We start from the raw sequence: 20215 nt of genomic DNA on the forward strand, positions 1-20215 counted from the left end.
TCCATCAGCCTATGTGGAAAATTACATGGGGAATAGTTTCATATTCTCACTGGTAAATATCAGAGAAAATACTTAAGTGCATCTTCAATATCTATTTGACACACATCAGAAATTATTGCTGAATCAGGACTTGGTGATTAGGCTATTTTCTTGTAATGTTTGTTCTGTTTACAATGTTGCACAAAAAGGGCACTATTTTGTAGTTTACTGCACTGAAATGGTTTTAGTTATTTCAGGATTTCTGGTTTTAAAAAAGGAACGTGGGCAAGGCTCACACAGCTCTAGAATAGCTCTCCATTTCAGATAGCAAAAATTCATGAGAAATTACATAATTTTGTTTGCAAAAATCACTATTTTTGAGAATTCAAAGCTACAACAAAGGATGTCAGTTAAGCTGATATTTTCAAACACGTTGAATTGATCCTCCTAGAACTTAGCCAAATTTGGAAGATTAGCAGAAGCGTAACCTTTGAACAGAGACCACCTGTCTGCCAGATTTCAAGAACTTTTCATTCAAAAACTTTACAGGATAAAACCTTAAAAGGATGTTACAAAGAAAAATCTCTGACGTGCAAAACAACAGACTGAAAGCGCAGTCTTCTTGGAAGTGGTCAAGACATTTTAGCTTAAATTAGAGAAAAAAAAAGAGAAAAAGAAGCTTGAGGCAGACGCTTAGTATGGAAAATGTCAAACAATCACAGTTTGACAGTGCTATAATTAACTGAAAAAGAGTTTAATACCATTTGTATCTCAACAGAAGTAACAGCCCTGTCACAAAAGGAATTACAGTCCATAAAATACTTTCAGCTACTTTACAATGCATACATACCCGAACTGAAAGATGAACATGATATCTGAACACCAGGTCTGGACCTCTCTGCAAATTTTACAGGGCGATCCCTATATACAACAACACAACATTTTCACTTTTCATTACTTTATTCCAATGCCATTCACCAAGAACACTGCACTGCAGCTCAGCAGGTTAAGGTCAATATGCCCATCCTAAATTTCTTTATTTGTGAATTCTCACCTAAATTTGCTAGAACTTATTTTACATTTTAGTATTTTTCTTCCTTAGTTTAGTAAGAAAACCACCATTTTCTAAACTGAAAAGACTATTTAACTTATTTATCATGATAACTCACCAATTCAAATCCATTTAAAACAGAACCTGGCACACCATTAGTCTAACAGCATTTACTCCCTATTAAATATGAGTTTGATGCCATCTACATATGTGTGTTCTTCTGATGAAAAGCAAATAAATTCTTCTGCCTGACCATTTTGGACAAGGATTTAGTCCTAAACATAAAAGCTGAAAGTTCTTCCACAACACTGGCTTGCAAAGCACATAATGCAGAACTAATAGCCCTGATCTCTGCCTCCCCTCTGGGTTGTAAGACCACAGACCCCCCCACACACATCAGAAAGCACGCCCTGCCCCACACACTCATGCACAGCCTGTCTACGAGAGAACATATCCCAAGAAACTTGTTTACTGAGGAAGAACACGTCCTTATTTAATTATCTCAGCGTTCCTCTCCACAGTAAAAACTCAAAAACAAATTTGTCCTTTATTTAAGATAATTATCTAAACAGGCTTACTTAAATTTCATGGTGTTAGCGTGCCACTGCCAGAAACAGATTGTTCCGTCAGCACCAGTAGAAGTGAGGTATCGTGTTGTTCCTTTCCTTGCTGGAGAGAACTAAAAATAAAGTTGTTAACAGTTAAACCAGCTAATTTCTTTTTCCCCTTACACGCTGGAAACTTGTAAATGGACGTTGACAAGAAGCTTTTTCACAAGCATATTAGCTTGCTCCCAGGGAGAACAGAGAGCACTATCAAGAATAACCACAGAATAGGGACTTCCATAAAAATAAAGCTAAAGAAATGAAAACCACCTACATTTTGACTAGCAAGTCTTTGTTTCTACCACACAAAAGTTAGTAAATTGGAGAAATGAAACAAGCCTAGACCCTTTTAATGGGGCAACAAGATGAGGAAATACTTCCTTCTAGAACAGAACTGGATCAAACATGGTAACAAAGACAAAAATGATTCCTGCATCCAACCCCAACGAGAACCAGCAGTGCAGTAGGACCCCCACTCCCTCCCTCTTCCTGAACCTCTCCTCTGCCTCTCTAAGGAGTAGGAAGTCTTTTCATTCTAAAGTCTCTTACTTTAATTTCATAACTGCAGCAATCCTTTTAATCCTCTGGCTACCCGGTAATATGATAAAGTAATCAAGCATTGTTTCCTCAAAAAGCCACGACTGATTGTGATTATTCTCTGAATTACCAGAGATTTACAATAAGCTTGTGAGGGATGCATATATACATTAACAAATAATATACAAAACACAAAACCAGGTTGTAAAATACATCTCCAAAACAATCTCCTTTAAGTAACTAACTTAGTTAAACATAGTTAAAATCAGACGAAATTGGAAGTGTAGGCAAGAGGGGGATAAATGAGACCCCCAGGGACTACTGGCATGTTGGAGAAGACTGTGATGAATCAAAGGCAGCGAGGCTCCAGCAGAGAGGGATTCTGAGCCAAACATCCCCACTCATTCTCCCCCCTGCGCATAACCTGCCAGATTGCAGGGATTGTCTTTTTTATCCTGGAATTTTGTTTTGTTGAAGGTTTCTGCCTGGCAGTTATTTTTTTTTTAAAGCAAATAAACTGCAAACTACTAGCCATTATTGACTGTGCCACCACTAGAGAACTGACTGCTGGCAGTTTAGTCTTTTTTTTTTTTTCTTCCCGCTCTGCTATTGCTCACTAGGCACTTGCCACACATCTGAAACTGCACGGGCACAAGCACAGATTGTCTGCAAAGCCTCATCTGTGCTGTACTGTAGCTGCTGCAGCATCTACGTGTGCTACAATATCCAGAACAGCTCCTTACGGCACAGGGTAAGATAACAAGCAAGAAATGTGGATTAAGGAATTTTAGCTGACAGTATTCTTCTGAAAAATAAATATTCTCCATGAACACACGGCTGTTGGGTCAGCTGCTGGGCCAGGACTACCACCAAAGGTGTCAACCTCGTCTGCCTGGCTCAGCTAGTTGATCTGATGCTCTCAGTGCTAGATCTAAGGAAGCAGCAATGGAATCACATAGTTAAAGGCAGCTGGAAGAAGCAGGATCATCCCCTCAGGCAGTGGTTGGCTGCTGCGCAGGAGTGAGTTTGCCAGGAAACAACACTCTTGAGTTGGGGCAAATCTACGCTGCCAAGCAGAGATGGAAAGATAAGTTTTATCCCTGATTGCTAATCCACATCTCCTATTTTAATTCAAGGATTTAGGAGGAAAAAAAAAAAAAAGTCATTCCTTACCTGTATGGAAGTAATGGAAGCTGAATGGCCCTGCAGCACTGCGACTGGGGCGCAGGTTCGGAGACACCATACCCGGACTACTTTATCACAGCTGCCTGCAGCAAGCAGCGTGTTCTCGTAGTTAACAGCCATGTCAGAGATTTCAGCCGAGTGTCCTCGCAATGTTGAGAGCAGGCGCCCATCATCTGTAGCCCAGATTTTGACCAAACAATCATCTGACCCCTAATGCCACACAAAAATTTCCAAAGATTATATAAAATAACATACACGGTTTATGTGCACATAATACACAGGCACACTGTAGAAGAACAAGTATCTAAAGCACCGCTGCACCATGAACCTGCCACAAGAACAACTTCAGTGGGATTTGGGAATCATCTTGGGAATCTCAGAGTTTGGGAATCACCTTGTGGGGTCAGGGATGTAGATATTTATAAAACAGAAGCCACTGTCTTATGTCTCATGCTCAGATATGATTACCGCAGTTAATACAACTCCTCTCAGTTCAGTTCAGTAATAATTAAGGTAAATTTAAACAGATAAAATGTTTCATTACATACTACCATAAGACATATTTATCTGTGTGGGCTGGATCTAGCCAGTAGTCAAATCAAAGCGATCATAAGACTTAAGGTCTAAGGGAAAAGAGCACTTAAGCATCTGCAGGATCTCGGAGCCTCTGCCATGCTCCTGGAGCTGTGAGGCAGCTGCACCACGGGCTTCAATTTCTGATAACAGAAGAAAGCTGGACCACTCAGAGAGAAATCGTGCAGCATCACATGCAACTGAAATACTGTGTCAGTGAGATTTCAGTTCCAGACAGGACACAATTCAAAAGCATATCAACATCGATCACTGTAAAATACTTTTACCTACCGTGGCAGCTATATAATTTCATACTCAATGCCAATATTGCCAAGAATTTTTAGACAGTTCACAGACGTTTCCACTATTGAGATACTACAGAGAATACTAATACTAGTGGCTGGGATTGCCACTATGTATTCAGAAACATAACACAATAAAACTAACCGCAATACCAACATCATTTGACTTCAAATTACGTTTTATTAACTGCAGCTAAATTTGAACACAGATCACTTTCAGTTCTTCATATAGTTGCAGATGAGAAAGATTTCTTTATGGCGTAAACAAAAATGTAAAGGCCCTCACTATGACCCAGAATAATTATCATTAACAACATCTCTATTTGGCCAATTTATAATGAGTGGAGAAGCTAGCAAAAACACAAAGACAACCATTAGCCTGCCAGGTAACCTGTTTCTAAACTCCTATTAGTAAGAGACAAGGGCAAAGACAAGACAGGGATTAACATTAACAGTTAAAAGATGCATTATTATTAGAGAATTCTGTGAATTTTTAAATATGCAAAAACGCAAGGGCAGTATCACAGAAATGTATGTTAATATATTCTAGAGAAAAACTTAAAATAATATTCATATATTCACTGACATACTACAAATTCTAGAAAGAAAATTTAGTAGAGAAGTAAATTGCAGACGAAGTAATGAGGCTTTCTATTTATCATCAAGTTTTTACTGAAATGTAAGGAAAGGATTGCCAGCATTTCCAAGGTTATCAAAAGGTAAAATGTTTTTTTAAAAAAAGTGTTAGGATTTAACCCAGCAAGCAGCATGCAAATTAACTCCAAATCCCAGAATATTGCAGGTGCCATTCAGCAAGGAAGATGATAAATAAAGAAAAATGAGCACGTGTTTCTAGTGAGAGTTGCAAGCTCTGGACCGGAACAACCCTGCTGTAAGGTTCTACATGGGGAAGCAAACAGCTGACTAAGTTTCAGTCTGCTGGAGCCGTGAGCAATTTTAAAATACCAAGTCAAGTGAAAAGTGAAAATTAGCATAGAAAGAGATCGGTTTTCCATACATTTCAGGATTTTTCTTCCCTTCTTTTTCTGGAAGCCACGTCTGCATCTCAATCAGTGACTAAGAGGCTGTTGCAGGACTCAAGAAAGAAAGAAATCAAACCAAGCAAAGCAATCTTCCACGAAAAGTATAATTTTTAAGCTTACTGTAAAAATTCTTCTTCCACTGCGATCAAAGGCTATACAATAAACAGATGATAGATGTCCCAAAATCCTCTTATGCATTTTCATATGTTGGTAGGTGGATGTTGGAAACAAGTGGCTGAAACGTCCACATCCAGTTAATTGCCTGGCAGAAATTATATTTACTGGGAGAGAAAAACAGAAAAGAGGAACACTAAGACATGAATTTTGTCCAGAACTCAAAGTAAATAAATATTAAATCAAATATAATGTATGGTAACAGCTTTATTATAATAATCCATAAATCTGAGCCTCTTCCACCTTATCAGAACATTCTGTACAGTCTTGGAAAAAGAAAGCCCACTCCTGATCAAGCCTTTCAATACCACACACTGCACCTGCTTTCTTACACAAAAATTAAAGCAAAATAAAGAGTTCCCATCGCAACTAGAAGTTACTCCAAGTGTTCAATTCATGAACAGGCAACAGATACACTTATTCCATATGGATTTGGAAAACTCCTTGTTAGTAACATATAATTTCCTTAAAACAATTTCAAGAAATTTATTTTTGGTGTATAATAATAGTTTTTTTTAAGTGCTTTTTTGGTGATAAAAATCTGTCTTTGGAATGGGTTCCAGATCATATGTGAGGGTCAATTGTCTTCCACATGTTCCTCACAAAACCTCTCTCATCATAAGCAGCAGCATCATCGCATTTCTATGCAATGTAGTTGAAGAATAAGAAATATGTAGCACCAGTGGAAAAAGCCCCAGTCAGAAAAATAGCAGGTACAAGAAAAAACTGCAACAACCATGAATTATTTCATATTGCTAAACCTAGGAGCCCTTATAAGAACAGCCTGACATCTAAACACACAAAACCCGCCTTGTTAGCAGTTTTACTGGTGGTAACTATGAATCTTTCCACTAGACAAGAAAAGGAGAAAACAGGCACATACGTGCCTTTGCTGGGACACACCACCAAATGAAGGTCACGGCGGCTGTAGAATACAGAAAGATCCTAATGTTAAATTTTGATTTGACGCATAATTTGAGATCATTTGGGGTATGTAATTTTTACCTATCCTAATTTATACCGCTTGAACTTTCGATTTGAAAGTTTTGAGAGTTTTTTGCAATGGCACTTAAAGATCTGACATTGCTATATTGGTGGGTTTTGTTGAGTCCTTGCGATAGTGGGCTCCCTTATCTCGCCTACTGCACATTGAAGTAGGCAGGGCTTCGCAGGAGCAGCATGAAGCTCTTTAGTGCCTTTCAATCCTTTAGTTTAAACGTATAGTGAACACCTTGACCCATTTTCTTAATTGTATCATCATATCATTGCCTACACACACAAAAAAAGATTACAGAATATGTTTAAAAACTACAAAGAAGCATCATTTCAAAGGGTTACTAACCCATAACACACTTCTATAAATTTATAAGATTCAAGTATTTATACACAAGCAGAGGGATAAATGGACGAGGAAAAGAAATTGTTTCCAGATTTACAGAAAGTATTTTGGTTTCTTATGCTCTGAAATTTGGACTATTTTTAAGCACTCAATGGGACTGAAACATTACATACGAGAAAAAAAAAGTTGCATAAAATGTGTAGATGCTTGCAAAAGTCAGAGGCTCCCACTGTGACCTCACCTTCAGTCAATATTTGTTTTTCATGTAAAAACACATATTCAGCAGTACTAAAAAGCAAAACACACTAAACCAAATTAATTTACCATCTACCTACTATTCAATGGATACTTGATATTATACAGGAACTGTTAAATGAAACTGTCTCCCCTAGCAAAGTAAAAATGAAATCTTTAACCCTTTTTCCCAACCTCTTACAGGGGGGCACAGAGATCCTGTAGGGCTAAATGCTGCACAAAGGTATCGTCAGGTTTGCCTACACACTATTTTATTTACTATTAAAATACACCAGCTTAAAAGCCAAGTTCTTAAAAATATTACACCTCCCTTTCCCCCACACTGTGGACACTGTTATGCCAACACAGAGATGTAGTAATTTAGCGATATGGTAATTCTGCTGTGCTTTTCAAGGCTTAAATCATTTAAATACATAATAACAGTGTATCTGCCTTTAAACAATTTCAAATGGCTTTGAACATTTTTTTTTTAATCACACAAAGAACTGCATGAATCAAAAAGGTATACTCGTAGTTCAAAATATTCCCAACAACCACAATACCTTCTGTGTACTCCAGTGTTCCCATGCAATCCTGCTGAAAATTTACCAGTGCTGTTTGTTGTAAATCACATGAAGGAAACACTAAAAGGTATAAGGAATAGTCAGGCACCTAACTCCCACAGCCTTTCATCTGGCACTTGGCACCTAACTTTTCCGGTCAATTCCCAGACTTGCAATCAGCTCAGCTTCAGAGGATGTGAAAGTAATTTCACTTTTTTCTGTGTCTATTTCCCTCTTTGCACAATGGGGACAAGACTCCTCAATCTCCCATGGCTAATTAAAAAAATAAAAAGCAGCGCTTAGGAAACGCTTCAATCACAAGTTTCAGAGAAATACAGAACTATTGTTGCGCCGTAAGGAGTACCACCTTTATCAAAGCAACAGCATCTTTGAACAAAAAGTAGCAACTATTCAATGTATCTGATCCTCACTATAAAAAGGCTTAGGGTATCCCAGAAACGCGTGCCACACACACAGAGCTATGATTGAGATTTTTGTCTTCCCACACTTTATAAACTATCACTGCCTTCAACGGAAGTGCAAAGTAAAACCCCCCCGCAAGAAACAAAACAAACATCCCGAATTCCAGTTCTCATAGTTTTTGTAGAGCATTAATACACAATACCTAAATAGGGAATTACCCACATATGACAAAAACCCCTGTAAAGTTTGCTTTCTTCAGTGCAATGAAGGCATTGTGCTTGTAAGGCCTAAAAAAATCACAATCCATTCTACTAGAGAGAAGACCACAAACGTAAAAACCCTTGCAAGAAAGCTCACCTAGGAAGGATAGGACCAAACCCCTACATCAATAACCCATCAGTGAAAACAAAATTTCAAAAACAATCAGCAGACATCACAAATTTCAAAGTTACATCACAGCTTTGGAAGGAATTAAAACATTTCAGCGTAGACAAGGTCAGCTATCTGCAGCCAACTTCCAAACTGCTTGAATTCTTCCTCTCCCTATAAACCCTTGCCTCACTCCACTTTTTGCAAGCAAAAGTAGAAAACAGAATACTGGTAGAAACATTTGCTTTTAAAAGAGTTTCTCTAGTATTAAGGGGGATGATTTCACATCATACTATTTTACCCTCTGAAATAAGCACTGTAACTTTGCAATGGGGACAGAACATTTTACACAGCCGGGATGTGTGGTGAGTAAGCTGTGAGCTCATCGCAGGCCCTGGTCATGAAGATGGGTATCACTCACAGTGTGCAGAAGAAACACGAGTCTGGATTTCTTAAGAAAGCTGGGAAACAAACACAGTTGGCTCCCACATGCAAAATATTTTTTCAGAGAGTGGATGTGTGGCCACAAAGACAGCTAGACCCAGTAAAAGCACCAAAAGAACAAAGTGTTCCAGCTTTCATAGCTGCTGACCTCATGGAACTCATTTACAGCAGAGAAACATCATTGATCTCTGAGCTCATCGCAGCCCTGCTGTTTGGCAGGCCTAAGGTAGCTGCATCACCTTGACTGTAAATTTCCATGCTCGTTCACCGAGACTTGGCTACAAACTTTCTGGTTCCAAATTTTGTGCTATTTTCACTAACAGTTACCCACACAAAGATCTTCACGCTCAGGTTAGCTCTAGTAATCAATTAAAGAGGGAAAACAACCTTCTCTCTAATCTGCTTTGTGTTGCCTGCAAAAGAAAAAGAGTCCTGACAAAATCAAAGCAGTTTTGAAAAGCAGGTTTATCATATGTGAATAACTCCCCTTGCTGAGGTACCGTACAACCAATCTTTCAACTTTCTGACTGGAAAAGCACAAAGGGAATCCTAAGCCTACCACTACTGCAAAACCTGCAGAGAAACGGTCTAAAAGACCATCCTCCTCAGTGCATTCACCACGTCAGCCTGCCAGCAGCAAGCTGCGACAGCGTTTTCCCTTCCTCTCCTCCCCCAGCGGATCACCACAGGCCTCCAAGACTCGACACACAAACACCACGGTCCCGAGCACCACGTCCACCGGTCAGCCCTTCCTCGGGGACTCCCCCAGCCACACGATTCCCAGCCTGCACAGACATGCTGGGAGAAGGCAACACTGATTTCTTGCTCCAGTTTCGCTGTGCATGACTTTTTCTTTTGGAGTACAGATCACAAAGTCCCACCCCAGCAAAAGGACAAACCACTGCAGCTACCGACTCCTCCAGCCGGGAGGGCAACCACAAGCAACCCCATTCTCGCAGCAGAAAAACACACTTACAGTGGCAAGCTTAAATCTTTATCACTGGAAGGGCAACGATATAAGAATACTTTTAGATGCTAGTTCTATACCTTATTTACTTGTCTACACAGACAATTACACAATCATTTCATCTCACTCACGGACACACGTTATTATGGGTGTCTATTACTTCGGCCAACTACTTCAGCAAGTAATTCCAGAAAACTCAATCTAAGCCAGCACAGTATGCGAATTCACAATTGTGCCAAAATATTAAAGAGGTTGGGCATACTTCTTCATCCTGTATTTTAAAACAAGACACACAGACACACTGCAGCATCTGTGGCTGTCACTGCTCATCAGAAAAAAAACCACAACATTTTGCACAAATATCCACAGAAGAATTGTGACTTCCACTTCAAGATTAACAATGGGGAATCTCAAAACCAAACTCCTGCCTCCAGTACAGCCAACTTCTTATTTCAATCTTTATACACATTTTCTTCTCTTACTAGGAGGACTGCATTCTTCCAGGAACCAGTACTTATAAAAATGAATTCCTGGCTATAAAGAACCCTTTTCCACATAGCACCTTTGCATTTCTTAAAAAACGATTCACAGGAAAACACCAAAACCAAAATATCATTCTGTTCTCTAAATCACTAAATAGTCACCAAGCAAGCAGCACAGACTTTTGTCATGAAAGCATGACAAATGCTTAAGTCCAATCTGCTAGTATGGTTCATTAATAACACTGCATATTCCAAAAACAGACAGTCTGATTCCCCTCCTATGAAAGAATTGATCCAAGAGTCCTTACAGAAATACAGCTACACAAGTTGAGTGTCTGCAATAAATCTATAATCCAGCCTACCAGCAATCCCTCAGCCCAACTGCTAACAATAAAGTAACTGCAGAACCAGCCTAAAAGAATAAATACACTGATATATGGAGAAGTAACCATACTAATATATGGAAATAGTTTTCTTTTTTTTAGTGTCCACAGTATGACTCATAAATTATCCGACAAAAGCAGGAAAGGTACTAATGCAATAGTTCCCTGTGCACTAGTTCCAGGCAAATAGCCATTTCTTTTCCACACAGAACACCCATAATTAACTTTGCTATTCCGTCACACTGCTGCCACACCACCACAGAGCTTATGCAAAGCGTGCTATCGATTTCAGCCACAAACAGCCCAGGCTTGGTCACTTCCGTGTCTGACAAACATTATTTTTTAGTAATGAGAGAGAAAGTGCAGAAGCATAAATAAAGGAACAGACATGGCAGAACTGAAGACTGCCCTCATCACCCCTACACCTCCAAAGGGATGGGAGAAACATATGTGAATGGATTCCCTAACAAACCAGGAAAAGCCTATCCATTTGCACAAACAAATGGTAAATACAAATGAAATATCCTAATAAGAAACAAATCATGACCGACAGGACTTATATTTATGCCTGCAAGAATCAAATTTGTTTGCTATAAAAGTAGTTAATGAACATTCAGACCATACAAGGAAAATACTTTTCAATTTAAGGAAAACAGAGCAGCTCTTTGACGATATGTAATCTGAATGCCTACATATACCTGAGTTTTATACAAGTTCTTTATCTAACTGTATGGACAACTAAAACTGAAGTAACCCAAATGTTGGGTTTGGTGATTATTTTGTTTTTGGAGAGGGATGTTGCAAGCAGTCTGTTTTCTGTCATAACCGAACTAAAATGAATTCTTGAGTCAAAAAAGTTCCCTGGGAGCTAGGCAGGTGCTTTGTTCTGGCTAAGATTCCTGAATGAAAAGATCGTCTACCCGCTCCTGTCACCATGCTTGTTCAATCTTCTAAGCATACGTACACATTATGTAGGTGTATAATAAAAAAAAAAAAATACTCAAGCACATTGGCCTCCAAACAAGAAGTTGATGTGCAAAGCTTTTCAACGTGGCCACAACTTTTAACGTGTGTACACGTTATGGAAGATCCAAGCCTGAGTAACACAAAAAGGGTTATTTTATTGTCAGTGAGAAACCTTTTTTAGACTAATTCACGGTGAAACGTTAAAAAAGCCATTAATGCAAACCCATAGTAGCATTTCAGTCAGTAAGAGTAACTTTCAGCTGGAACAGTAATAAAAATACAGAGAAATAAAAAAAACATCTTATGTGTATTTCAAAACTCACCCACGTTTGGTGGTTTCCCATAATTTACAGGCAGTTCGGGAGGCCGGCCTCTGTGAAGAGCTGCAAACGCAGATCCTTTCCATAGCGTATGTCTGAAGTCTGTACCGGCAAGATTAACAGCGGATTAGTGAAACAATCAGCCAAACCACGTCCAACTGACCTATTCTTCTGAGAATCAAGAGCATCAAGCACCACTCCCAGCATCCCGAAATAAAAATCTGTCTTTTTGAACAGTTTGTCAGAGATCTAACACTTAAAGGAGATTGCTACTCTGATTTCTAGTTCCTAAGCGATATGACTGTAAATGGTTTCAGCTTGTTTTTGCTTCATTTTGGTGAGCAGGGAGTCTAAATTGGTGGGAAGAAAAAGAGAATGAAAAAAGTGGGTGCACTTCATATTGAGGCAGGACAGAACTTCGGTACGTTTTATCCTTCTGCAATCCCAACACATACAGGACCTCTTCTTATGAACTGTGCATTTGAGAATACACATACGCGCACATTTGCTCCCTGAAAGTGGGAAAAGTGAGAATTTTTTTTTCCAATAAATCTGTTTTCCTGCATTGGTGGCAATATGCCCTCCTTTCAGATCCTCCTCGGCACCCCACCCCCCAAAAATCATTGTTTTTAAAATGAAGACTGTTTTCTTTAAAGACACTCCAGCTATCTGCTGCCAACTGGCCTCAGAGAGCCTTCTCTCCAGAACAATAGTGATTTTTCTGAGGCTGTTCAGAGTGCCTCAGAAATTAGACCTGGACTCCTTCCATTTCTGGCCATCTGGAAGGAGAGAAATGAGCTTCCACGGTGCATAAGTACTGAAACAGAAGGACAGTGCCACAGATTGGTGGATCTGTGTATCACCCTTCAGCTATCTGAGTATGAAGTGCACAAGCTTACGCGACCCAAAGAGACTCCCAAGAGCACCTTCGGATTAAAATTCAAACTGTACCACAGAGTCTTACAATGATACACGTTACAAACAGCACGCATATTTTCTAAAACAGATCAAACCAGCTATAAATACTAATGGTAAATGGAAACTTCATACTGATGCACAACTAGGGGGAGCAGAAATCCAGGTATGTCCACTTTGAAAAAGGCAAGCTGTTTCATATCAGTGAGTGTGGTTTACACACCAAATGGTACAATGTCACAGCACCTTTTTCTGAAGGGGAGAAAAAACGCACCATAGATCTAGTAGAAGTCTCTTGGCAATAAATTTATCACATGGCTTAGGAAGCACTTCATCTTACAGTGATTCATCTAGCCTCTGTCCCCTAATTCACCTAAGAAACTTCTTCGTTTCTTAGCACTAAAATGCTTATTTTCTCTTTCCATTTTGTTGCTGTTTTCTTCTAAGATGCAAACCAAACATGGAATGAAGGAATGTCACTCTGCAGGCCTCCCTGCAAACCTGAAATTCTCCACCCAATTATAGCAAGGCATAGGCAAAACAAGACTCCATCCCAGAACTTCGAGTAAGGGAATGTGTTTGCAAGCAGCACATCCCTCCAGGTGATATACAGTGGATCAGCAGAATGCTATAGTCCTCGTTAGCATCAGAGTGTGACTTCACAGGATGCAGTAAATTAAGTGCTCAACTGCCACTGAAACAGGAAGGTCCTGCTCTCCCATCCCTCTCCCAGAAGGATGCTCCCGCTGCCTGTCACCTCCAGCACTCTGATCCTTCCATGAGCTAATTTAATTCACTACAACCAGCAATAACAAATTTTGCAACATATTAGCTCTCTGAATCAGCACATCACAGGATCAAATAAGTTCTGGCTCCTACAGGGAAGAAGTGGCAGGGACATGGAGTGAGGAGGGAAGGGAGGAACCACTCTCTTCAATAGCAGATGGCTCTCAGATCTGTTTAGTCATAACACAAAACTGTGCTCTCTGGATCATTATTTCAGAGCAGTTTTTCAAAAAGAATAGGACTGGTGCTCTATTCATGAAAGGAATGGGGGCTTTCATTCAAATTAACTTTCAGCAAGGACAAACAGGAATTATCACTGAAGAATCAGTTTCACCTTCTCCCACCCTCTAAATGCTGCCCAAATGCCACCCTGCCCTTCAAGCTGACATCTGCCTGCACGGCCAGGGAATTAAATAATGGTACAAATCAGCCTGAAAAACAGTCCCGCAAAATATATAGACTGCTGGGTTATTTTAGGTACAGGTATGTCTATATGTATATGAAAAAAAAGGGTTATTTTTCAGACAGATCCAATCTCTAATCCAGTTCATCACATCATTTACACAAAGACCCGTCCAGCATGCTGGGGAGGGGAGGTAGAGGAAGCAAGTATCAAGATCAAGCAGCTGTAGGCAAGAGCTGCCTAAAATGGTATTTTCAACCAAAGAAACACATATGGAACAGAGCCAGCCATAACTGCATTTTAGCAAGACTGCAACAAGAAAGCTGACAAGCACAGGAGTTCATGCAAAACACACGTAGATACCACAAGATGAATCAAAACAAAAGGGTTTTGATCATTAAAATAAAATTCAATCACATATAAATTGAGAGTCTTACCTTTTGCTGCTCTTAATAGAGACTGGCGCCCAACACCTAGCAAGGTCTGCACACCTAGGACACTCTGTGGGATTTCCTTGTCTAAAAGGGGTCCAAGTCTCTCACAGATCCTAAGAAGATAATCCGGAGGGATGTGTGCATTGACAGCCACCTAAACAAATAATGCAGACGTTTGAAAATGGCTTTACTCTTGCTTCTATTGGTATTTCTTTCTTCGGTTCATATTCAAGTGTTAAAGTTACTGAAATCAAGTCAAAAACCCCTGAAAACCCCCCCAAAATTAATTATACCAAAGATGTCTTTTAAAGTGACATGGAGTGTTGAAAAAGCCAGACCAGAAATTCCAGGTGGTAGTAGCTACAGTTGTTAATTTAGGGTGTCACTTAACAACAAACAAAAATCCCTGAAACTCAAGAGTTCCCAGTGCAGTGCTCTGATCAAACAAAGCATTGCCTGGGGACTTTTTTTAAGCCTTTTTTACCCTTCAGTTCATTTTTTTTACAGACAGTATTTCTTGCTTAGCTGAAACATGCTTGCCAGACACTCATATTACTGTAAGAAGCACATGTACTAAAGCCTAAAAACCCTAAACGTTATCCTAAAAGCAACACCCAGTCTCTGATTTTTAGCTACTGGGAGTAAGTATCATTAAGACCCACATGTGCAGGCTCCACTCCTAATTTGTCATCTTGAGAAAACATTCTTTTTTTTTCCTCCTTTAGAGACTGTTTTCTGTGGAGAGACAATAGTTTTTCCAACAGTCTATTCAAACAGCAAATAAATTGTGCCTCATTATCCAGAAAGTCCTGCACTTGCCCGACTTCTACTATATTTACTAGCTGGCAGCACAAACTCAACATCAGAGCTTATTTAGCTCCTTCAACACAGGACACACAGCTACACCCATCTCCTTTTTAAAGATCAACAGGTCACTCAGCTCTTACATACCTGCGATTGAAGATGGAAAAAATAATTATATTAGAACTATTTACAACTTTTGTATCTGTTGCAATATTATGGAGAAAGAGATTGCCATAAACCAGGTTTTTTGTTTTACCAAGCCACAAACTAATGCCAAATAATACTAAAGCTGACCTGAAAGGGCCAGAAGAATGCTCATTGTAAAGAAATAATAGCAGGCATGTGCCTGTGCACACTCCTCTCCCCTACATGACCACTTCAAATGCATCCAGTCACAGGCCAATGCCAGTGATATGGCAGTTCCCTCCCGGTGGGGCAGGACAAGTGGTTGTGCAGCTGCAGTGAGCCAGAATGATCCCCCAGTCTGGCTAAAACCACCAGCTCTGGTGCTCACCTACTGCGGAGGGAGCCCTTTCAGCTCCGCTGGCTAGGAATGCTCACCCCACAAAAGAAGGAAAAGGTTTTCTGCCAGGTTTAGCAAAGCTGATTGTGATTCAGAGAAGCAGAGCTGGTGGAAAGCAAGGAGCAGGACCACTTCTTTCAACAGCAGAGCATCATCAGACAGGCCCAGCTCTCCTGCCTAGCCAGACCCCAGGGATATGCCCAGCTCCTGCCCCAGCACACCGGGGGGAGCGGCACGCATCGGGAAGGAGGAAAAGGTAAGCACTTCACTCAGACCTGCTGCCAAAACATTGTTCACTGAACTATGTCATCAAACAGATGATTACTCCATGTCATTGGGAAACTGTTCATTCCAATTGGGCAACAGCAGTGGTGCTATGGGGCTCAGCACAGTGAGTCACTGCTGTAAATCGCCTGCATCACAAGCAGGATCGGCACCATCCCACAAATAAGATTTTAACCAAGAAAAAACAAAACAAGGAAAGGCTTTTCTAATGATATAGACAACTAAACCCAACCAAAAACTCTTCCAATCTGAATGGAAACTCTTATAGAACAGAGACAGGCTTTTCCACACATCCTATCAGTCACGGAACCAGAAGAATCCTACCTCTGCAGGAAAAATAACCCTGATGGCTGCATTGACATGGTCCCATTTCATGACTTTTCACACTATGCGCATCAAGAAATGACCGCACGAATGCTCTCTTGCACTGATGGGGTTCTCCAGCCATTCTAACTTTTTTTTTCCTCCCCCAAATCACAGAATCAACTAGGTTGGAAAGGACCTTGAAGATCATCTAGTCCAACCATTAACCAAACACTGCCGGTTCCCATCTACACCATATCTCTCAGCGCCATGTCGACCCTACTCTTAAACACCTCCAGGGATGGGGACTCCACCACCTCCCTGGGCAATCCATTCCACTGCCTAATAACCCGTTCTGTAAAGAAATACTTCCTGACATCTAGTCTAAACCTTCCCTGGCGCAGCTTGAGGCCATTCCCTCTTGTCCTAAATCATAGAGTTCCAAAATTATATCGGTACCTTCCCAGTTGTAAAGCCAGTGAGGTTTAGTGTATAAGCATGAATTGTCTTCCATTGTAAATTACATGATACAACAGAAGTCAAAATGAGATAAAAGGATTATCTGAACTTTTTTATTTGCCTATTGTTCTTACTCATTCCTGAAATACTATAAATGCGTTAATGCTACAAAATAGTTTATTATCCTGTGCTAGTCTCCCTTCAGTATGAAAGGCATCTGAAAGGATCTGAAACTAAGGCAATTCTAAAGAGAGAATCTGCAATTTAATAAAATCTGAGTATGAAATTCTTTTTTACATCTCTGATAATTAGTAACATGCTTCTCAGTCAACAATTGCCAATTCTAACCACTGATCAAGCTTAAGATTAAAAGATTAGAAAGGAAAAGAGTAAGCAATCCAGAAGCTGTGGAATTTTACATTTTACTTCTAAGGCAGGAAAAAAAAAAATAAACCATACCTCTCTCTCTGGAAATAGAAAATTTCACAGAAAAGTCCAAACCATTCTCCTAGTGTAATGCAGCAAAACGCTTCCCTTTTCACTCAGGAGCTCGCTGTTTTTGAAGTATCGCCACTATTCTATGTCTAGAGAGAGGTGCTGAATTAAGCCTGGCAGCAAATATCCTACTGTGGAGACAGAGCACAAGTTATTCAACAAGCAGCCCCAATTAACTCAGTGCATCTACTCAGCAATGGAAAGGGACTTTGTTGCTTAAAGATCCCCAGATTAAGCCACAGTTTTATAAAGAACAGCCAAGAGAGCGAACATCAACACACGTGCGGACCAGGATGAAAGCTGGATGCGCCGGACTTGCGGAGCATGTGGCAGTTATCTGCACAGGCCTGGCGCTAATTTCCCTGGGACATCCAGACGTTAAGCAGCTCAGGATACCAGACATCTGCTTGATCGCTGCCCAGACCAGAAAAGTTGGCAAATCCATCATGGAGCCAGAGTTAAATCGGCACAACTGAGCTGCTGAAGCATCTAGATTTTAGTGCGCAGTTTTATTAGACTGTAAACTTTTCTAAACAACATTTAACGTGGAGCATATTGCACAGACCGGGCACATATCAAAGTGACCGTTCACTTCATTAACACGTCCTACTCACCAGGTTTGCCACCTGCAATCAGAACCATGCCATACTACAGAAGAAAGGCTGTACCACATTTCTTTCCCTGCACATTTTCATGTTTCTACAAGCCAGAAGAGCCCAAATAAGTGGCCCTTAATCTGAATATTATCACTGCTGCTATTACCAAACAGCTACGTAGCCAGGCAGCAATAGCAGCAAATTCTCCCGGCGATTTTTTTCCATAACAACTTCCAGATAAAATGCTTAAACCGCAGCCCAGAGCAAAACAAGCAATTCTATTTTCAGGTTCCCAACAGAACTTGAAACAAAACCCCTTCCTTTCACCTCTGCGTGAGATAGCTGTAAATGGATTTTAAGTATCTTTCCAAAACATGAAGCTGGAAACATACAGCTGAAAAAAAATAAGTCTCCCAAATCAGATTTTCATTAAACAAAGGATGGAAAAAGGCAACTCTGAGCACCAGTTATAGCCACACCTCTTAGTGTGTGTTAGTCCAAACTCCATACGGCAAAATTAAACAACGGCAAGGATATTATCAACTCCTCAAATATATTAGAAAATATTTTTAGAATATTAGAAAGTATTTTAGAAAATAATAAGAAAATGAGAAAAAAATAGAGATGAGTCATACAGGCCAATAACGTGCTTAACAAGATCTTTTAAAAGAGCATGCTAAAATAACACAGAAGAGCTGAAAACGTGCTAAGTGAGAGCAAGTTCTGCACGCTGGGATAAAAATGTTTTGTTGCCTTAAGATGTGAAAGACCCTATAAAGGTTAAAATGTGAGAGCACAAGAATGCCGCAGTACCACGGAAGAGTTCTCTGACACAATAACCATACTGGTCTTGAGGATCTAAAAACTTTCAAGAATTGGGTGAAATGAATCCGTTCTTGTAAAAAAAAAAAATCTACGTAAACAACCACAGGTGAATGTTAACGCAGTCATGACTGCTTGAACCAGGATGCAAATAAGTGGCTACAGTGATAAGTAGCTGCAAGTAAAGAACTATTAGTGAAGTCACACTGGGGCTGGGAGAAAGTCATAGCCCTAAACCTGGTCATGCTTCTGTTGTTGGATGCATTACCCCGTAATCTCAAAGACTGCAGAGCAAAGGGTCCTCACCGACAGGTAAGAAGACAGGCAAGAAGCTTGTTGATCCCTGAAACAAACAAAATCCCCTGGTGCCGCTGCTGACAGTATTTCCTCCAAGGAAGGCTTCAATAAACAGGAAACAAACAACCAAAAAAAGACTCTTTGTGATTACTACTTATAATAAGATGTCTGTCTTCCCAAGGATGGGAACCAGACAGCTCTGAAACATCTCTTTTGGGAAGCCCAGTGAAACATTGCTGCAAAGCACAGACTAAATTTGACACAAGAGCAAGGCAAGGCAGACCTTGGGAGGCTCCTTCGTACCTGGTCCCTGTGGGCAGGTGGGCAGGCAGTGGTGCATCAGCAGCAGAGTTCTAACCTCGAGGCAGTCGTACAACACTTCTCTCGTTTGCCAAAATAACCATCCGTTAAGAATCAATTGACAACTGTATCAAAAAGCAGGAGAGGAGACCAAGAGGACCAAGGCAGCTGAGCAAGCAGGAAATTACTCAAGACATCAAATATGGAATCTCAGCAAAAGGAAGCTCAGATACTGGACTTGCACAAGATGTCAAGAGTATGCAAATACAGATGAATTTAAAAAGCCATAATCCACTCGCTTTCCCCGGAGAGAACGGGTTGGAACTACCATGCTACCAGATGACATTTTCCTGAGGTGACAAAACCATAACATCTCTCAGCTGCTAATGCTGGGATTGGTGGTATCTATAAATAACAGCACCTCAGACTCATCGCTAGTTTTAAATCAATGCAGATGGACAAGGAAGAAACTCAAAGCCAAATCCCATAAGCTGTTCCATACCAGCACAGCCGCTCACAGATGCAAACTCTCCACTCTCCAGCAATAGCCGATTTCCCATTTTTCCTGGAATTACACATATCTTCAGTACAAAGATCATAACGGACTGAGCCAGAAGAGACAGCCCATCAGAAAGTTCTTGAACACCAGACCACAGCCAGTCATCTTTATCAGGGATAAACAAAGATCATTTCAACCAGCAGTCCACTGGAGACTGTCCTGATAATCTGAAGCGGCTCAGCTTGACTTGTCTGTACAACAGCTGACTCCAAACTGAACTGCTACAGTTAATTTAAAACAGGAGTACTAATTACATGCAAGTTTGACACACTTCAGGCCTTCATAAGGAGAGTGA

The 20215-nt window shown here is 40.3% G+C and overlaps 1 protein-coding gene across 3 annotated transcripts in view; it reads right to left on the reverse strand.

The window, feature by feature from the left end:
- BRWD3 (bromodomain and WD repeat domain containing 3) overlaps positions 1 to 20215 on the reverse strand; it is a 61600-nt gene that overhangs the window by 37161 nt on the left and 4224 nt on the right. For all 3 annotated transcript variants that reach the window (XM_074883049.1, XM_074883048.1, XM_074883050.1), the window contains 6 exons: positions 14481 to 14631; positions 11943 to 12041; positions 5396 to 5556; positions 3346 to 3567; positions 1609 to 1709; positions 830 to 900 (listed from right to left, as the gene is read on the reverse strand). In XM_074883049.1, the coding sequence (XP_074739150.1) occupies positions 830 to 900; positions 1609 to 1709; positions 3346 to 3567; positions 5396 to 5556; positions 11943 to 12041; positions 14481 to 14631 (805 nt within the window). The remainder of the gene's footprint in view (positions 1 to 829; positions 901 to 1608; positions 1710 to 3345; positions 3568 to 5395; positions 5557 to 11942; positions 12042 to 14480; positions 14632 to 20215) is intronic.

Source organism: Strix uralensis, chromosome 13 (assembly GCF_047716275.1).
Source record: "Strix uralensis isolate ZFMK-TIS-50842 chromosome 13, bStrUra1, whole genome shotgun sequence".
Taxonomy (NCBI): domain Eukaryota; kingdom Metazoa; phylum Chordata; class Aves; order Strigiformes; family Strigidae; genus Strix; species Strix uralensis.